The sequence below is a fragment of the Pipistrellus hanaki genome, assembly GCF_964339955.1.
Source record: "Pipistrellus hanaki genome assembly, chromosome: 6".
Taxonomy (NCBI): Eukaryota; Metazoa; Chordata; class Mammalia; order Chiroptera; family Vespertilionidae; genus Pipistrellus; species Pipistrellus hanaki.
In genome coordinates, this window is record NC_140508.1 from 7,533,066 (window position 1) to 7,550,279 (window position 17,214).

The 17,214-nt window shown below is 49.0% G+C and overlaps 1 protein-coding gene across 9 annotated transcripts in view; it reads right to left on the minus strand.

Annotated features, from left to right (window-relative positions):
- STX16 (syntaxin 16) overlaps nt 1-17,214 on the minus strand; it is a 142,268-nt gene that overhangs the window by 25,174 nt on the left and 99,880 nt on the right. For 2 of the 9 annotated variants that reach the window (XM_084887263.1, XM_084887264.1), the window contains exon 1: nt 11,644-12,587. The exons of 3 other annotated variants lie outside the window; for them this stretch is intronic. In XM_084887263.1, the coding sequence (XP_084743389.1) occupies nt 11,644-11,775 (132 nt within the window). In that variant the 5' untranslated portion in view covers nt 11,776-12,587. Of the gene's footprint in view, nt 1-2,714; nt 2,907-11,643; nt 12,589-17,214 lie in introns of those variants that run through there. 4 more of the 9 variants (XM_084887266.1, XM_084887262.1, XM_084887265.1 and 1 more) reach the window with 4 other exon arrangements.

Here is a 17,214-nt window from a genome sequence, read left to right on the forward strand (position 1 = left end):
TCCCCAGGCTGTGCTTGGGAGCTTGACATTTATCTCTTAATTACAAGAGATAAATATTCTTATGCAGATTTTTAAAAACCTACAACCTTGAGATGACTCCTCCTAAGACAACCATCACCAGAAGGAGATGAGAGCAGAGACAGCAGGGAAGACTGGGGAAGAGGCGCAGCCTCAACCTCGGGACACCTCAGTGAGCATTCTGCAGGACGAGGAAGGCTGGCACCCCAGGATGCAGGTTTTGAGTTGGTTTCAGAAGGAGAATGACCCACTCATGTGGACAAATGACAGGAAGCCCCAGATGGCTTTCCTCGGGAAGCCCAAGTGCTGCGGTCAGGAAAGCCGGCTCAGGCCTCACCTACCAGGGCTTGAGATTAAGGAAGTCAGACACATACCCCCTTCACACACACCCCCATCTAAAACAATGAAGGAGGGGCAGCCACAATGCACGCTGACCAGCGACAACACTGACAGTTCTGGATGGGCCTTCCACCGAACCCACGCCGGAACTGGGGCCGTCGGAGGCACCCGCAGCCTTGGCGAACCAAGGCTCTGGACACCGTCCCCAGCACCTCTCCAGCGCCTAGCTCAGCACCTGGCACCCACAGCCATGACGACCCAATTATAATTAGATCAGTGAGTCAACAACAAATGGGTGGGATGAGCGGATGAAGTAATTATGTCATGTACAACTCTAAGCGCCAATTCATAAAGACACAAAGGCTGTGGACAAAGGACGAGACGGGGCAAGTCAACTAATGAAGGGGCTGAGGTGGCCAGAGGAGAGTACGGGCTCCGGAGGTTCACAGAACTAACAGAAAGGGGCATCACTCGGGTCGCTGGTCACAGGAGGCGCCCCCTTTGAGCCCCCAGCAGCTCAGAGCAAGGCAGGCAGCGGGCTGCTCGTCCCCGGGGCTGCCGCCTGGAGAGGAGGAGGGAGGGCCTGGGACCAGTCAGAGCACAGACCCCTAAGTGTGCCCTCAGCTGTGCCTGCCCTGAGTGTGCCAAGGACTCATGCTTCTTCCATGTGAGGCTGTTCCGTGGTCATTATCCCCCATCACAAGCTTCTTTGGGCACCCTGAGACCCCCATTTCCAAATTGCTCAATAAGGGGTAACATCTGTTCTAAAAGGCCTGCTCTCCATGTCCCAAGCGTCTGGTCAGCAAACCCACCACGACTGCTGTGCCCCAGAGATGCTGCGGGTCACTGAGTGAGCTGCGGTGACCTCTGACCTCTCTGGGCCCAGTGCCAGGCGGTCCGGGCGGGAAGGTTTCTCAGTCAGGCGTGGCCTCGGCACGACTCAGTGAGCCACCAGCTGAGGGACCGTTTGTGAGCACTAATTGTCTCTTAATGACTAAAGTAATACTGAAGGTGGTTTAAAAATATATATCCAACCTAAGAAGACAGTTTGCAATACAAAGGCAGTTTCTCTTCTATCCCGCCTTTTCCTGTAAGGTGTCCACTGTTAACAGTTCCTTGTGTCTCTTCTCAGAAAGCTTTTATGAACACACAAGCATAAATGTGAGTTGTTTTTCTTAAAAATAAAAGGGGGGGGGGCTCACAGTGTCACACTGTTCTGCAGCAGACCCTGGGCACTGGGTGCCATGAGCTCGCTGGCTGCAGCTCACCCGGAAGAGAAGCAGAGATGCTAATGTGCTTCCAGCTCCCAGGGAGGGACACTCAGTGTGCCGATCTGTGGTCGTTATCCACCAGTTAAGGTTTTTAGAATTTACAGGTAGATCTTAATCTACAAATTAGGAACCTCCTTGTTTTTTAATCCCACCTCACTGTTCATTCTTCTAAATTAAATAACCAAAATAAACAACACTCCCCCCAATTACTCTTTCTAAGAGGTCTACCCTCAGGAAAGCATTTGTACCCCTTCCTCACTTAAGCAGGAACAGAAGCACACAAAATTAACAAGCACAGGCCAACCCCCCTTTTCCTCAACCCTTTTCCAAGCTACTAGGACAAAGCCCTGTGGGTATGTCCTCCCCCATCTTCTGGGGGGCTAAGCTAGGGGGCGGGGAGAGGGTCATGAGTGGTCTGTCCAGTCCAGGCAGCAATGACCTTGAAGAGCCCTTCCAAGCAGTGGCTGGCCTCCCCCTCCTCCTCCCTTTGGGTTTTCCCCAGAAGCAGTCCTTCACACTCCACCTGAGAGCTTCTCAGAAATCAAGGCAGTTACACTCATGGCCCTAAAAACAATTTGGTTTATTAATAAGTTCAAGGAAATGTTCGACCTGTCTTACTTCCCAAGCTGAGTCACTTTCCCAAGAGTAGTAAATACTGCTCCCAGCCTTTCTCTAAATCGTTGATTCACCTGGTGTGGAAATATATTCAATAAATCCTAGGTGTTAAATCACATGTGTCAAACACAAGGCCCGCGGGCCAAATCCAGCCCGCCAGGCCTTGCAATGTGGCCCGCACCGCGCTGTCATCACTGCACTCCGCTGTCAGTTTATGACATTGTCAGTTTATGACTGTTCAGTAAACCATTCGGCCCGCGATTTAGGCTGGATTTTAGATTTTGGCCCCTTCTCTGATTGAGTTCGACACCCCTATGTTAAATCATTAAACACAGCAATTATAAGTAATCAAAACAAATGCTAAAATGTGTGTGAGCTCTGTTAGCATTTTATATATGACCAGAGACTTCAGGGAGAAAAAAAAGGCATAATTTCATGAATTAACATACAGAAATATTCAAAACACAATACCTCATCCAGCTCCTGAAGAGATATGTCGGTCCCAAGAGTCCCATCCAGTTAGGGACAGCAAAGAGAAAGCAGGATGGGGACAGACAGACAGACAGATAAGGTATGGTCAGTTGAGAAAGCACTGAGATTTTAAATAACTAAAGCTGACTAAAAATAAAGATCTACTAACCAAGGCATTTAAATAATCTCCCCATTATGATTCTTCCTTTGTTTTTGTTTTTTTTAATAAAAAGTCTACATAAACATGTTTTTTATTTTTATTTACTGTGACTGTTGTTTTGGAAATAATAGGAAACATACAATGCGTAGCTGTAAAAATTAAAACACAATAGAAACAAATAAAACACCCGTGCTTTAGTCTCACTAAAATATAATGCTCATCTGTTTCATAAATGTCAGCTACTACATATAAAATTCTAAATCCCCCTTAGGAAGAGAAAACAGAGGGGCAATGCTGAAATGCAATTTTACCGTGTCAAATGCATGTATATTTTAACATGTAAATCAGCCCTGCAAATGCAGCAAAATTAGAAAAATGAGCAGCCCACAAAAATTGTCTATGGCTGCATTCAGATAATAGCTGAGTGACCACATATGTGAGGTCTGCACAGATTCAATCCTGCAGCCCGAGCTCTCCCTGCGGTAACAAGCAAGCGAGAAGCCGCTCCTCCCCGGAGGGAGACACAGGCGGCAACAGCAGAGAAAACCTTTCCCCATTTGCTCGGCATATGTTACTATTAGCCTGGAAAGCACGCTTATTCATAAAGCTATTATAAAAGCAAGGAAAGAAAACAAAAACAGGGAAGGAGAAAAAAAAATTTAAGCGGTAATAGGAAGGAAGAAGGCCCGGCACCCAAAGGATTAAATTTCAATGGAAAATAAAGGTCCTTTTTCAGATAAACGTGGAACTCCATCTTCTGAACAGACATATACTAATGCTAGATAATCTAAGCAGCTAGCTCTTTTTTTCTTCTTCACGGTATTGATCCCTGAAATAATTAGTGGTGAATTTCAATAAGCAACTGTGTTGATTGTTTTTAATGCTTAGTAGTAAATTCAGAAAAACACACACAAAAACAAAAACATAATTTCCTATTTAAAAATTAATAGTGCAAATCAGAGCCAAAATATATTAAACAATGAGAGCAATAAAAATGTAATTAAACATCCCTCTATGTGAAAATCCAATTAGCTGGCATTCCATAGAAAGCCGAGCGCTCGGCGTTCCTGCCACCATTTGCTGTGACAGTAAAAGAGCTGCACATCCTGCCAAAATGGTGGCACAGAGGCTATTAATGCCGAAGATAGTGTCAAATGGAAATCCGAATGAATTGCCTTTTCCTTTAAGAAGAAAAGAAAATGTTTGTATTTTTTAAACATAACATTTTCAGCAACAAAGCATTTAAGTGTTTTTATTCCTGAAACAAGGCGCAGGCAGAGCCGCGCTCCGGCGTCTCCTGTGCACAGCCGCGCTCGGCAGAGGCCGCGGCCTCGGCTTTGCAGTGTTTTTGCTGCAAAACATGGCTGAGGCCGCCGCTGCACGTGGCCGATCCTCCGTTATTAACCAGGCACACGCCATAATCCTGGGTTTCTACAATTACCGCTGATAAGAGGCACGGGCTAGATACAACAGTATTTTTTACAAATGAGAATGAACCACGCTTCAGAATGTATAAATCCACCTCCCCAAAGCCACAGCGCTGTCACTGCTGGCTGACATGTCTGAGACCCAGCTGTGCAGGCCTCTCTCCACCTCGCCTTCCAGCTTCTCCCATTTTATAAACCATCCAGGGAATTACAGAGACAGGCCGCCACCATTACACCGTCTCGGAAATTAAATTCAGGTCATCTCTTCGAAGGAACCCCACTCCCACCCAAACCTGCTACTTAAAAAACAAAGGATTTCACACACACCCCATCCCCCCATCCCCCCAACACACACACACACACACACACACACACACACACCACCACCACCACCATCACCAAATTCCAGAGAATTCTATCGAGGCCCAAAGTAAAACATTTAGAATTACCATCAGGAAAAACCAAAACACAGCCAAATGAAAACACATTACTACGCATCATCACCTTCTAAATCTTTATAATGTCTAAATCTAGGTTTCTGACCTGCCAATGGCATGCAATCAAGAAAATATTGAAAACTGCAAGTAGCATGTGGAATTTATAGTCTAAAGGACTTTCTACATAAAACTGAAAAATAAGTGGAAACCCATCTGTGTTTATTCAGGAAGTCTGGAAAAGCTGAGTAAAATGAATTGGAAATTCAAGTCTATGTTATAGTGATATTTACTTTATTTCCATTACTGCCAAAATAAAAATTTGCTTCACTTTTATCCAACAAAGTACCCTTATTCTCAAGTAAGCCTCGATGCTCAAATTGAATCTTTAGAAGCAAAAAAGCAAATAGATCTAAAGAGAAATATACAATGATTTCATACTTGGATTCTAAAGGCAGAGAATTAATTTCCCAACAGACTCGGCCTGGACTGAAACTCACAACCTCCAATATGTAAGTCAAAATGGACTATATGTGGCTGTAAAGTGAGGTAAAGAAATATGCTTTTTTTATTATTTTTATTTTAAGGAAAAAACAAACAAGCAAACAACAAAAAAATGGGTCCTTGCATTTCCCAGGACCTGCAGCGCCGGCCCTGGGAAACGCGGGCTCGGCGCCCACCGAGTCCGCCCGAGCCCAGCCCAGCCCCCGCCTGCGCTGGGGGACACGGGGCAAGGCTCCCAGCTCTTCTAAACCTCAGTTTCCTGGTCTGCACCATCAGAAAAACAGCAACACCTATTTGATGCAGCTCTGTGAGCATAAATTGGGGCTGCACATGCAAAAACACTTAGCTCAATACTAGACACATAGTAAATACTCAATAAATCTTAGCTAATAATATCATAGTCAAGACTGAAAGAGCTCAGGTTTCTTATAATCATAGTTAATCCTTTGTTTTTCCCCCAAAGCATACCATGTTTTATTAAAAATAATGTGCTTATTTCAAACTAATCTAAGACCAATTAACTCTAGCTTCCATTTATAGATTGTGCATTATTTTAAAGCAGAGAACAGATTAGGCAGTAAACACTAATAAAGCAGCTGCAATCTCTCCATTAGATCATTCTGGGAGATCAAGAGAAGCCGTACAGGTCACAGGGCATCTCATCAGATCAGAATAGCAACTCCATATCTACTTTTCATTCATTCATTCATTCATTCATTCATTCAAGACCATAAACATTTTTTGAATGATTATTTAACTGATTTAATAAATAACATTATTTAAATGCTTATGTAAATTCATTTCAGCTTCTTAAAGCCAAACTCCCTGTAACTACTTGAATGAGGTACTATCTTAAAACCTGCATTTGGCTGACATAATATCAAAATTATTTTTGCACAGTATTGGAGCTATTTCTAAGGATTTTTGCCGGTAACATTGGGCCAACAGGCCCATGGAACTTAGCCCTAAATTCCTGAAATTAGAGTCCAATGCTCCTTCCTTTATCCCATGCTGCCCTAAGGCATACTCATGATAGTGGACCCACAACTGGGGCCAGAACAGAATGAATGAGAAATGCCAACAACTGCACTTTGCTGACAGTCTAAAAATCAAACCCCACCGCGCTTTTACCAATTAGTCTGTTTTTATCAATACAACCAAGAGCACAATTAGGTGGAATTTTGTTCAGTTCTGGGTGTTGAACTTAAAAAAGGACACAAAAAATTGGACTGCATTCATTGGCAGAAAACCTAACCTCTTCGTCTGAGCCGGGATGGCTGAGCTAGAGAGATCTCCCGGGAACAAAGAGCCTGCATGCAGAAGAATAGAGAGACCCTAAGGGCCAGAACCTATGCTGGAGCCCCAGGATGCACGATACAGGCATGGTTGGGGTTAAATGAGGCATATATATATTTTTTCCCATTTTTTTTTGCAAGTACAAACGGTGGACTGAGCGGCTGCTGGAATTTCTTATCGCCATCACAAAAAGGCAGGCATAGGGATTTCTCATAGCCAGGCATGCAGGGTCAAATGACCTTTAGGTCCCTTCTGACCCTTTCAACTTATTGTTTTGTGTTGTCACTGCACATTTTCTTGAATTGCTGTGACATATTTGCCTGAATGCTGCATAAATCTGTTTTAGTATGCACGTATAGGTATCCACAATAACCACCATCATCACCAACCAGCCTTTATTATTTTTCCCTGAAATTAGGATGCAAAAAATGCATATTTAAATGTCTTGAATTATAGGATTTTAGTCCTGCATTGTTTCATCGTGTGTGAGATACACACACCAATTTATAATCAATTTCCACAGCATTTCCCTTAAATAAGATGTGGAAATTCAAGTTTAAAACTAAAAAAACAAAATCTCTTACTTTAGATGTCATTTATTTTCAGTTGTGTGAGATAACAAACACACACACCAAAATAAATGTCTACAGCTTGTTCTTCTAACTAGGAATTAGAAATTTCAGGTTCTGATTTTTTAAATTAAATTAAACTCTAGAATTTAGTTACTTCCTTTTTAATTACTTGCATTTTAGATATTTACAAATTATCTTTTTAATTGTTTCATGTTTTTAGCATAATAGGTGTATATATATTTTAAGTTTTTATAATTTTTAAGTATACAGAAAAATATAAAAAATGGTAAACTGTCTGAATTAATTATTACTATGAATAACAAAGAAAATCTTATGCTATCCAATGTTTCAAGGTGTTTTGAACCTTTTAAAAATTTAAAAAGCAATTTAAAAATAATGTTTTTCAATCAATTAAAAGATACCTTAGAAACATGATCATTACTACACTAGACAATTAGTAACACTTTGCCTTATTTTTTTCTTTTTTGGGGGGGCCTAAAACTATAAAATAAGTGATATTCTGACATTTCACCACTAAAAATTTCAGCAGGCCTCTCTAACAAAATTAAAAATTAAGTCAATTAATCAGTTTAATTAATAATTTCCTTAAAATATCACCTAAAACCCAGCCCATATTCAAATTTGACATAGTTTAACTTGCTATATGGTTTTTAAATTTACAAGTCAGAAATGAGATCTAAAAATTTTGAGAGGTAGGTAGATATGCAGTGAAAAACATTGCATGAGTTTTTCAAAGTTCTAAAAAAAATTTTGTTAGAGAAGGGTTTTCCCCCAAAAAAATTTTTTTTAACACTTTTCCAACTTCCAGAAGTTGAAAACTGTCCTCTCTATTTATTCATGTTAAAATCTGGCCAGATTTGATTTTGTGTGTGAGTCGGAATATTTTCTGTAGAATCAACTGTAAGCAGACTGCAGATAGAATACTTTACCCCTATTTTCAGAAATTCATGACATGCTGTTTTTTAATGCACACAATTAAAATACATGTATTTCTAAAATATATATACTTTTTAAAATAGTATAAAATATGTTTTCTTTTTAATTCTAGTGTTCCATTTTTGTTTAACTGCCAATCTATGTTTTAGAATTTCTGAATTGACTACAAAATATTTTAAATGCTCTGATTGCTTATACTGATCTTTTAAAGTCAGACTTATAAATATAACGTTTTAAATAGTATAATTACAGAAAATATTTTTTTATGTTCAGATAAAACATGTATTCAGTTTAATTTTAGAAATCTATTATCAAGAAATTTTCTGAGTTGCCTAAAGATACCTGTATATTTTCTGACATATCTATTTTTCCAAATTGTGTACTTTAGGTATTGATTTTTAATTATTTACTTAGGTTATAATGTTTCTGACATATCTATTTTTCCAAATTGTGTAATTTAGGCATCAATTTTTAATAATTTGAGTTATCTTACATGTTTTTTTAATTGCCTAACTTAGAGAACCATTTTTAAAATCGGCCTTAGAGATGCACTTTTAAAAAGCTGCCAGTTTTTAAACTGTGTGACCTAATTATGTTGATTAATAATAAAAAAGTGTCATGTTTCCCAACATTTCAGGGTGTTTTTAACTTTATAAAAATTTAAAAAGCAAACAATATATTTTTCAGACAGCAGGTTTTTAAACTGTCTAACCTAATTATGTTGATTAATAATAAAAAAGTGTCATGTTTCCCAACATTTGAGCGTGTTTTTAACTCTATAAAAATTTAAAAAGCAAACTATACTTTTTAATCAATTAAAAATGATACTTTAGAAACAAGGCTGAGTTTTTTCCCCCCACTGAGGTAGAACAAAGGCAAGCCATTTATTCAAGGGACATGCAATTTTTACATTTTCTTCAACAAAATTCAAGTTCCACTGTAGAATTTTATTCGTTAGATTTCTACTCTAATTCCTGGCTTATTTCAGAATTTTTTTTCAAAATTAGTGCTGAAATTACTGTCTCCATTTTACACTAATTTCAGTATAATGGCTTTTTTTTTTCCAGTTTACAAATACAAAAAAACCTTCAAATTCTTAAGTAAACAAAAAGTAAATAAAAACCTAAACACATTCCATCCCTGTTTTCTATGATTTTTGATCTGATAATACATGATTTTATTCCTAAAACGGCTCCCGGGGCTTAGAATGGCTTTGTTATAGGAGCAGTGCGGCCAAGACCGTTTCCACTGGTGATTTACAAACAGAAAAAACTGTCTATGCAGACAACCTGTCAATAATGAAGATACATGGCATAATTTTTCTCTGAAGCGTCTAGATAATGTCATAAAGAAAAGAATTAAAAGGCAATACGGTCCCTAAGAGGTGAGATGAGCTGTGTTTCCAGGATGACGCCCAGGAATCTGGTTGGGGATGGATTTATTCCCTTTGTTCGCGGCTGCTTTCAGACAAAGGGGAGCTGTCTTCGGCCTGGACCCCTCCAACTCTGAAAATTAATGTCGTGGCTTCCCTTTTCCGCCTAAGATTTGACAAGGCTGCTAATCACTGTCTTATCGGAGCCCACCCAGGCCCCCGCGCCTGAGGAAGAGGAGGCGAAGGCGGCCTCGTCCAGACAAAGGCCTCGCCTCTCGCAGCTCCGAACAAAGGGCGCCATTACGGCGAGGCCGGCTCGGCAGCCGAACAAAGCCCTGCGTTACGGGGGTTCGCTCGCACAAGCACATCATATTCTGTTACGTTTTCAATCGAAGGGAGCGAAAGCTTAATTTCCTGTCGGGGAAATGGAAAACGAAGGCCCGATGGCACCTTGCAGCCTCATGGCACCTTGCAGCCTCACACGGCGGCCCGGGGCGATTATGCAGGGGAGCAGAGGGCCGCGAGGCCATTAGGGAGCGGGAGAATGACAAGCAGAACAAAGAAACAGCCCCTTCCCTTCCTCGTGCGGGGGGGAGGGCGTCGAGCATTCGCAGGGATTTGGGTTTGCGATCACGCACCCGCACCCAGGCCATCAGAGCCCAAGCGAGGCTCCGTGCGGGGGCGGGGGCGGGGGCGGGAGGGGGGGACAAAAAGGCCTCAGAAAGCCTCAAATCTCAGCGCTAAAACATGTAAATGGGGGGCGGATTGTCCTGCGGTGACCAGGGGAGGAGAGGGGAGCAGGAGGGGGAGGAGAGGGGGGATGGGGTGGATTGGGGAGGGGGAGGGGGGGTGGATTAGGGAGGGGTGGGGGAGGAGGGGGGTAGATTGGGGAGGGGAGGGGGAGGGGGGGGTGGATTGGGGAGGGGAGGGGGGAGGGGTGGATTGGGGAGGGGGAGTAGGGGAGGTGGATTGGGGAGGGGAGGGGAGGGGGAGGGGGGTGGATTAGGGAGGGGAGGGGGAGGTGGATTGGGGAGGGGAGGGGGGAGGGGTGGATTGGGGAGGGGGAGTAGGGGAGGTGGATTGGGGAGGGGAGGGGAGGGGGAGGGGGGTGGATTAGGGAGGGGAGGGGGAGGTGGATTGGGGAGGGGGAGGGGGGGTGGATTGGGGAGGGGAGGGGAGGGGGGGTGGATTGGGGAGGGGAGGGGGAGGGGGGGTGGATTGGGAGGGGAGGGGGAGGAGGGGGGTGGATTTGGGAGGGGAGGGGGAGTAAGGGAGGTGGATTGGGGAGGGGAGGGGGAGGGGGGTTGGGAGGGGGAGGAGGAGGGGAGGTGGATTGGGGAGGGGAGGGGGAGGGGGGTTGGGAGGGGGAGGAGGAGGGGGGTGGATTGGGGAGGGGAGGGGGAGGGGGGTTGGGAGGGGGAGGAGGAGGGGAGGTGGATTGGGGAGGGGAGGGGGAGGGGGGGTTGGGAGGGGGAGGAGGAGGGGGTGGATTGGGGAGGGGAGGGGGAGGGGGGGTTGGGAGGGGGAGGAGGAGGGGGGTGGATTGGGGAGGGGAGGGGGAGGGGGGTTGGGAGGGGGAGGAGGAGGGGGGTGGATTGGGGAGGGGAGGGGGGTTGGGAGGGGGAGGAGGAGGGGGGTGGATTGGGGAGGGGAGGGGGAGGGGGGTTGGGAGGGGGAGGAGGAGGGGGGTGGATTGGGGAGGGGAGGGGGAGGGGGGGTTGGGAGGGGGAGGAGGAGGGGGGTGGATTGGGGAGGGGAGGGGAGGGGGGGGTTGGGAGGGGGAGGAGGAGGAGGGGTGGATTGGGGAGGGGAGGGGGAGGGGGGGTTGGGAGGGGGAGGAGGAGGGGGGTGGATTGGGGAGGGGAGGGGGAGGGGGGGTTGGGAGGGGGAGGAGGGGGGGTGGATTGGGGAGGGGAGGGGGAGGGGGGGTTGGGAGGGGGAGGAGGGGGGGGTGGATTGGGGAGGGGAGGGGGAATGGGGAGGGTGGCGGAAGTGAGCAGGAAGAGAGCTAGGCAGGGATAGAGCAAGGACTTAAAATGGATTCTCCCCTCCCCCAGCCTCATCCAGGGCTACAGATGCCAAGAGACCTCGCATTGCCGTATAATTCTTATCTTTTCTTCAGACGGAGAGACAGACAGACAGACAGACAGACAGGCAGAGCCGCAGTGCACACGAGGCGCGTGTGGAGAGGCCGCCCAGGGACTCACCGCAGCATGGCTACGTGAATGCAGAGGGCTGCAGGTGGTGTGACTACTCACTTGCTCGGCTAACAGCTGCCGGTTTTGGATGGAATTATTCCGCAACAACAAGAAAGCGTCGGTTAAACGCCGGGTGGCCATGTCTCCCCTCTGTGACCCCCGCAGAAGCCCCCCGCCCACTGACGAGCCCTCTTTGTTCGCTGCCCGGGCCGGGCGGCCCACCCGCACAAAGGCTGCCTTCCGCGCCGCAGCGGCGGCTCCGCGCTGCGCCCGGGCGGGAGACCCCTCCCCAAATAGCGCCTAGGCCTTCCAGTGGTCCGAGCCCCCTCCCCAGGACCTGCCTTCGATCTCCAAGCACTTGAATCCCCCCAATCGTCGCCTAGCTGGCCATGGTCTGAGAGACCCCTCCCCAATCCAACGCTGGATCTACAAGCGTCTGACTCGCCAATCCAGCTCGGCGAAGCCGTGAAGCCCCCTGCCCCCACTTAGTGTGGAGACCCCCGGGGCCTGGCTCCCTGGCCTGGGCGGGCTCACACACGCGTGGGGGCCGTGCTGTGGGGCCGGGACCTGACTCAGTTTCCCCACCAGGGGAGTGGCCTGTGCCCTCTTTGGACAACTGGGCGAGGCGAGGGCCCTGGACTCCAGGGCCCAGGTGCGGCCTCCTGGGCCTGTGTGCGCCCGCGAGGCCCGGGGCGACTCCTGCCCCTCTGCGGGCGGCCCGCTCCTCCGCGGCCAGGCGGCGGCCCCGGCACCGGGAAGGCAGCCAGGCCTGCCCCGGCCTCCTCACGCCTCTGGTCGGGCTCCCTCCATCCCGGATCCGAGTTGCCGCTCAGCCCCGGGCCGTTTCCGTACTGCGGTCCCGCCCTGGCGTCCCCCCGGCCCTCTTCCTGTCCGTCTCTCGAGAGTGCCCCCTGCGACGCCACTGCCCCGCCGCAACGTTCCGGGGCGCCCTGCCCTGCCCCTGCCCCGCCCCGGGGCGGCCTGTCCTGCTCGGGTGTGTGTGTGTGTGTGCCGGGGTGTGTGTGTGTGTGTGCCGGGGGGTGTGTGTGTGTGTGTGTGCCGGGGTGTGTGTGTGTGTGTGCCGGGGTGTGTGTGTGTGTGTGTGTGTGTGCCGGGGTGTATATGTGTGTGTGTGCCGGTGTGTGTGTGTGTGCCGGTGTGTGTGTGTGTGCCGGGGTGTGTATGTGTGTGTGTGCGCCGGGGTGTGTGTGTGTGTGTGTGCCGGTGTGTGTGTGTGTGTGTGTGTGTGTGTGTGTGTGCGCCGGGGTGTGTGTGTGTGTGTGCCGGGGTGTGTGTGTGTGTGTGTGTGTGTGTGTGTGTGCCGGTGTGTGTGTGTGCCCACGCTGCCCCCCTGCGGGCCGGGCGCGGGGTGTGGGCGGGGGGCAGCCTGGGCCCCGGGGGCGAAGTGCGAGGCCGGGCCGGGCGGGGGGAAGTTGGAGACGACTGCCTCTGCAGGCCGGGCACGCTCCACTGCAGGCCGCCCGCTTTCCCTTCAATTCTAAAAAAAGCCGGAGCTGTAAAACAAGAAGGAAAAAAAAAAAAAAAGGCAAAAGCAACAGCTAAAGCTCCCCAATCCAAAAGGCCCTGAGCTGCAGTCAGGGGTCGTGGGGGCGCCCCCCGGCGGTCGCCCTCTGTGGGGGTGCGGCTGTGGGTCCCAGTGGAAAAGGTCCTGGAACTGACAGCCGAGCCCCGCCTTCCGGCCGCGCTCTCACACTCAGGCCGTGCGGGGGTGTGTGTGTGTGTAAGACACGGGGGGGGGGGGGGGGGGGAGGACGGGTGTGTGTGTGTCTGTGTATGTAAGACACGGGAGGAAAAGGGGGGGAGGCCACGGGACACGCCGCCGGGCCCGGTCCGTTGGGCAGGAACCGGGTCGGGCGCGGAGACGGCGGCGGGGCCGGGGAGTGCGGACTGAACAAAGGAATCGGCGCGGGCTGACGCCGGAGCTCCCGCCTGACAGCCTGACCGCGGGCTGCGCGTTCCCGTTGCCGAGCGGAGCGCGGGGCCGCGCAGCCCGGGAACAAAGGCCGGGCGTGGCGGCTGGTCCCAGGCTCCGCCGATCTCGCCGCCATCATCCGCGGCCATTGTTCTCGGAGGAGAGCGGTTCTGGGTGCCGGCTGTGTCACTAAGCATACTAAAATGTGTTTGGGAGATACAGTAACAAGCACAACAGAAGACAAAGAAGCGAGGAGCCGGGAGCCAGGAAGGGGCTGCGGGGCTGGGGGCGGGGAGCCGGGAGCCAGGAAGGGGCCTGCGGGCTGGGGGCGGCTCGCACTCCCGGTCGGGCCCCGCGCGGTGCCGCCTCGCCGACGGGGCAGGCGGAAAGGGCAGCCGCCGCTCTCCGAGCTGCAGGGCGCGGCAGGGGAAGACGCCGCGGTAAAGGCAGAGACCCCAGTTAGCTCGTGCAGGGAAATTCGGGGAGCCTGTGCGTGCACCCCGGTTTAGCTCTGCACCCGGGAAATATTTGCATGTTTGCCAAATGAGGGAGAGCTGTGTCGCCACACTGTATATGATTCCCCCAGGGACAGCTGACCCTGGCACACGGTTGGCAGGGTTTGAGCAAAGACCGTGTTTTATTTGTCTGTGTACTGCCATTTTCTCTGGCTTCAAATAGGCTCCAGATAAATGTGTGCGCGTGTTTAAATATGTGTATGAATGAATTAGAGACCCTCGATTTAGTCCCCATGCTGTCTGACCTTCCTGCAGTGTCTTTAAGCCTTTACAGCCCTTATCTGCCAAGAAAGAAAAGAAAAAAATGTGGGGTTTTAACAATCCCTGTAACCTATGCCCTGTTCACCTCTCCGGGGCTATTGTGATCAAATGTGATAAGTGAAAAGCCTTTGTAAACTCTCCGGTGCTGAGCAAATATTAGATAGGATGGCTATTCATTCATTCCTTCCCTGGGAAAGTGACTTCTGGGCTGGTGTTTTAGCAGATAGTAGTTGCCCTTCCTGGTCAGTCTTAAATATTTATTGCAGGGCAACCTCATTCTTATGTTTAGGAAATCAATCAGGCTCCCATTTCTTTGAGCGAAATGAACAGTGCTTGCACACATAAATAATGGAAGAAAAATTCTCATATTCCCAAGCCACCTCAAGCAAACCCAGAGCCCCAGCACAGGGAGATCATGAAGATTCCACGAGACTGGCACGGCTACCCCAAGGCGGCACCGCGCAGGCTAGCCCGGCGCAGGATTGCATGTGTTAGTGGAAAGCAGGGAGCCGGAGAGGGACACGCACTCTGGCAGAGACCGAGTCCAGGTCTGGCCTGACCCATATTGGAAGGGAGGGGAAGGGAGGGGGAGGATGTAAATCATTATATTTGAATGTTCCTTGGCTGTTTTATTTTCCTGTCAAGTGGCTTAAGCCGGATTTTTTTTTTTTTTTTTTTTTTTTTTTTTTTTTTTTTTTTTTTTTAAGCATTCCCTCGTGGCCAAGTATGTGTTTCCTTGGAATTGAAATCTAGGTTGATGGTTTTATATTTTAAAAGCTTTCATTGTGACTCATTCTTGGCCGGGGCTGGGATTCTGTAATACTCCCCAAGCCCAAAGCGCCTGGGTGTCCTGTTTCTTGGGCTTCAGACCCACTTTCTAACATTTTGCCTGTGGATCCAAGAAGTCACTTTTGGAGACAAGTGCCTCATTGTCTTCTTGTCATCTTAATCGGTGTGGAAGGGAACCAGAAACGCAGGCTTTCCCAGCCCAGGTCAGACAATGGCATGTACACAAGAAGGCTTCCAGTGCTGGCAGGTCTGTGGTTAGACAAAATAGGTCAGCAGGGTGAGCCTCACCCCTTGGGGCGAAGAGGTTTCTATGAAATGGGGGCTCTGGAAGCCCTCCTGGGGGGGGGGGGGGTCCAGCACAGTAAGTGCCCATACATGGGCAACATGGCTCATTACAGTAGCCATCGCGTTGACACAAAGCTCACAGTGGCTCCACTCTCCCTGGAAAGCATCACAGCAAATTCCAGAGAGAGGGCCTGGTGACGGGAACGGGGTACCTCCTCTCCGGCACATTTTTGAGATTCTTGTTCTGTGGCTTGGGAATCCAGTGTCTGGAGAGTGTCTGCCATTCTCTCATGTAGAAGAGGGGTCTAAATGGCCACACGGGACACCTTTGCACTTTGGCCTTTCGAGCGCCTATTGTAAGAGCCTTGATAAAAGGTAACTTTTATCCAGAGGAGCAGCAAAAGCCCCCAAGCTTAATGAATGTCTCATTTGCACAAACCTGACAGAATAGGCAAATTCTGGCCAGACTGAGGAAACAGGAGCACCGGGTTCTATCTCCCCAAATAGCTTCTCAAAACTATTGAGTATGCCAACCTCAGAAAGCTCCCTAGTTCTGTCTGCCTTCAGCTACAGTGCCTCTCCCGAACAGAGGGACTCCAGAGAGGGGCAAGTTTTGTGTTGTCTAGACTCCATTCTTTTTGTCTGTTTGTTTGTTTTCCAATCAGACAACTCAGTGGGCATCTCTAAGAATGCAGCAGTGGCTGTGCCCAGCCTGCCCAGTCTCCACCACCTCTGCTCCAATGCTGGTTCTCCTTGTGTGTGTTTTTCCAACAGCCTTCTAAGGGACACCTTGCCTTCCCCTCCATCCATCCTCTGCCTGCCGCCGCGCTGACCTTTCCAAGGCACAAATCTCATCACGTCGCCGCCTGATTGAGGCTCTGAGACAGCTCCCTCTGGCCCGCACAGCGCCGCTCGGCAGCAAGCAGGTGCCCAAGGCCGGGCCATCACTAACAGTAACTAATGAAGGCCTTTCTTGGTTGGCAGGGAAAAAATTAGCTAATTGATGGAATAGTCTCCATTATAAGCATCCCTCCCCTCACTTTTCCTTAAGCCTTTGGTCCCCACTACCACTTGGCTGTACTAGACTATAGTATAAGACTCTATCATATTTCTCCCAGAGTCATAGATTAACTGTGTGTGTGTGTGTGTGTGTGTGTGTGTGTGTGTACATTTCCCGGTGTTCTGCACGTAGGTGCTCTGCTCTACCAACATGGTGGAGATGAGGCCAGGCATGCAAGCCCTTCCCAGCAGGCCCCACTCAGTGGGGAGCTTTTCCTTGCTGGGCTTTGGCTCCTGTGGCTTTCTCTGCCTAGATGGTGGGTCCCCCTTCTGCGTGCAGAACACTTCCTTCAGGACTCAGTGCTGCCTGCTGTCTGGTAATACGTGTTTGTGGGATAGATGAATGGGTGAACTGACAGATGGAAAGATGAGACCAAATACATTAAGTACGAGAGTAGACCAGAGAGCCAAGAGCCTAAATGGGTGGCACGTGGAGAACGTGGTGGTCCTCTCTTCTGCTCTCACTCACTGCGGCTCGGACTCACTGGCCTTCCTACTGTTCCTCTGACCTTAGCCCTTGTTAGTCCCTCCTACCAAGCATCCTCAGATACCTGGCTCCTACTCATGACTCAGGTCCCAGACCACGACATATAAAGCGGTCCCCCCACCTTGTCTGTGGCATTGGGCAAGGACTGCCCTCTCCCAGGCCCCTGGGCCCATCATACCATGTGCCCATGCTCAGCCAACTTCCTCAAACATCTAACCTCATGGGCTTTGGGGCTTTGAGGACAGGAAAGA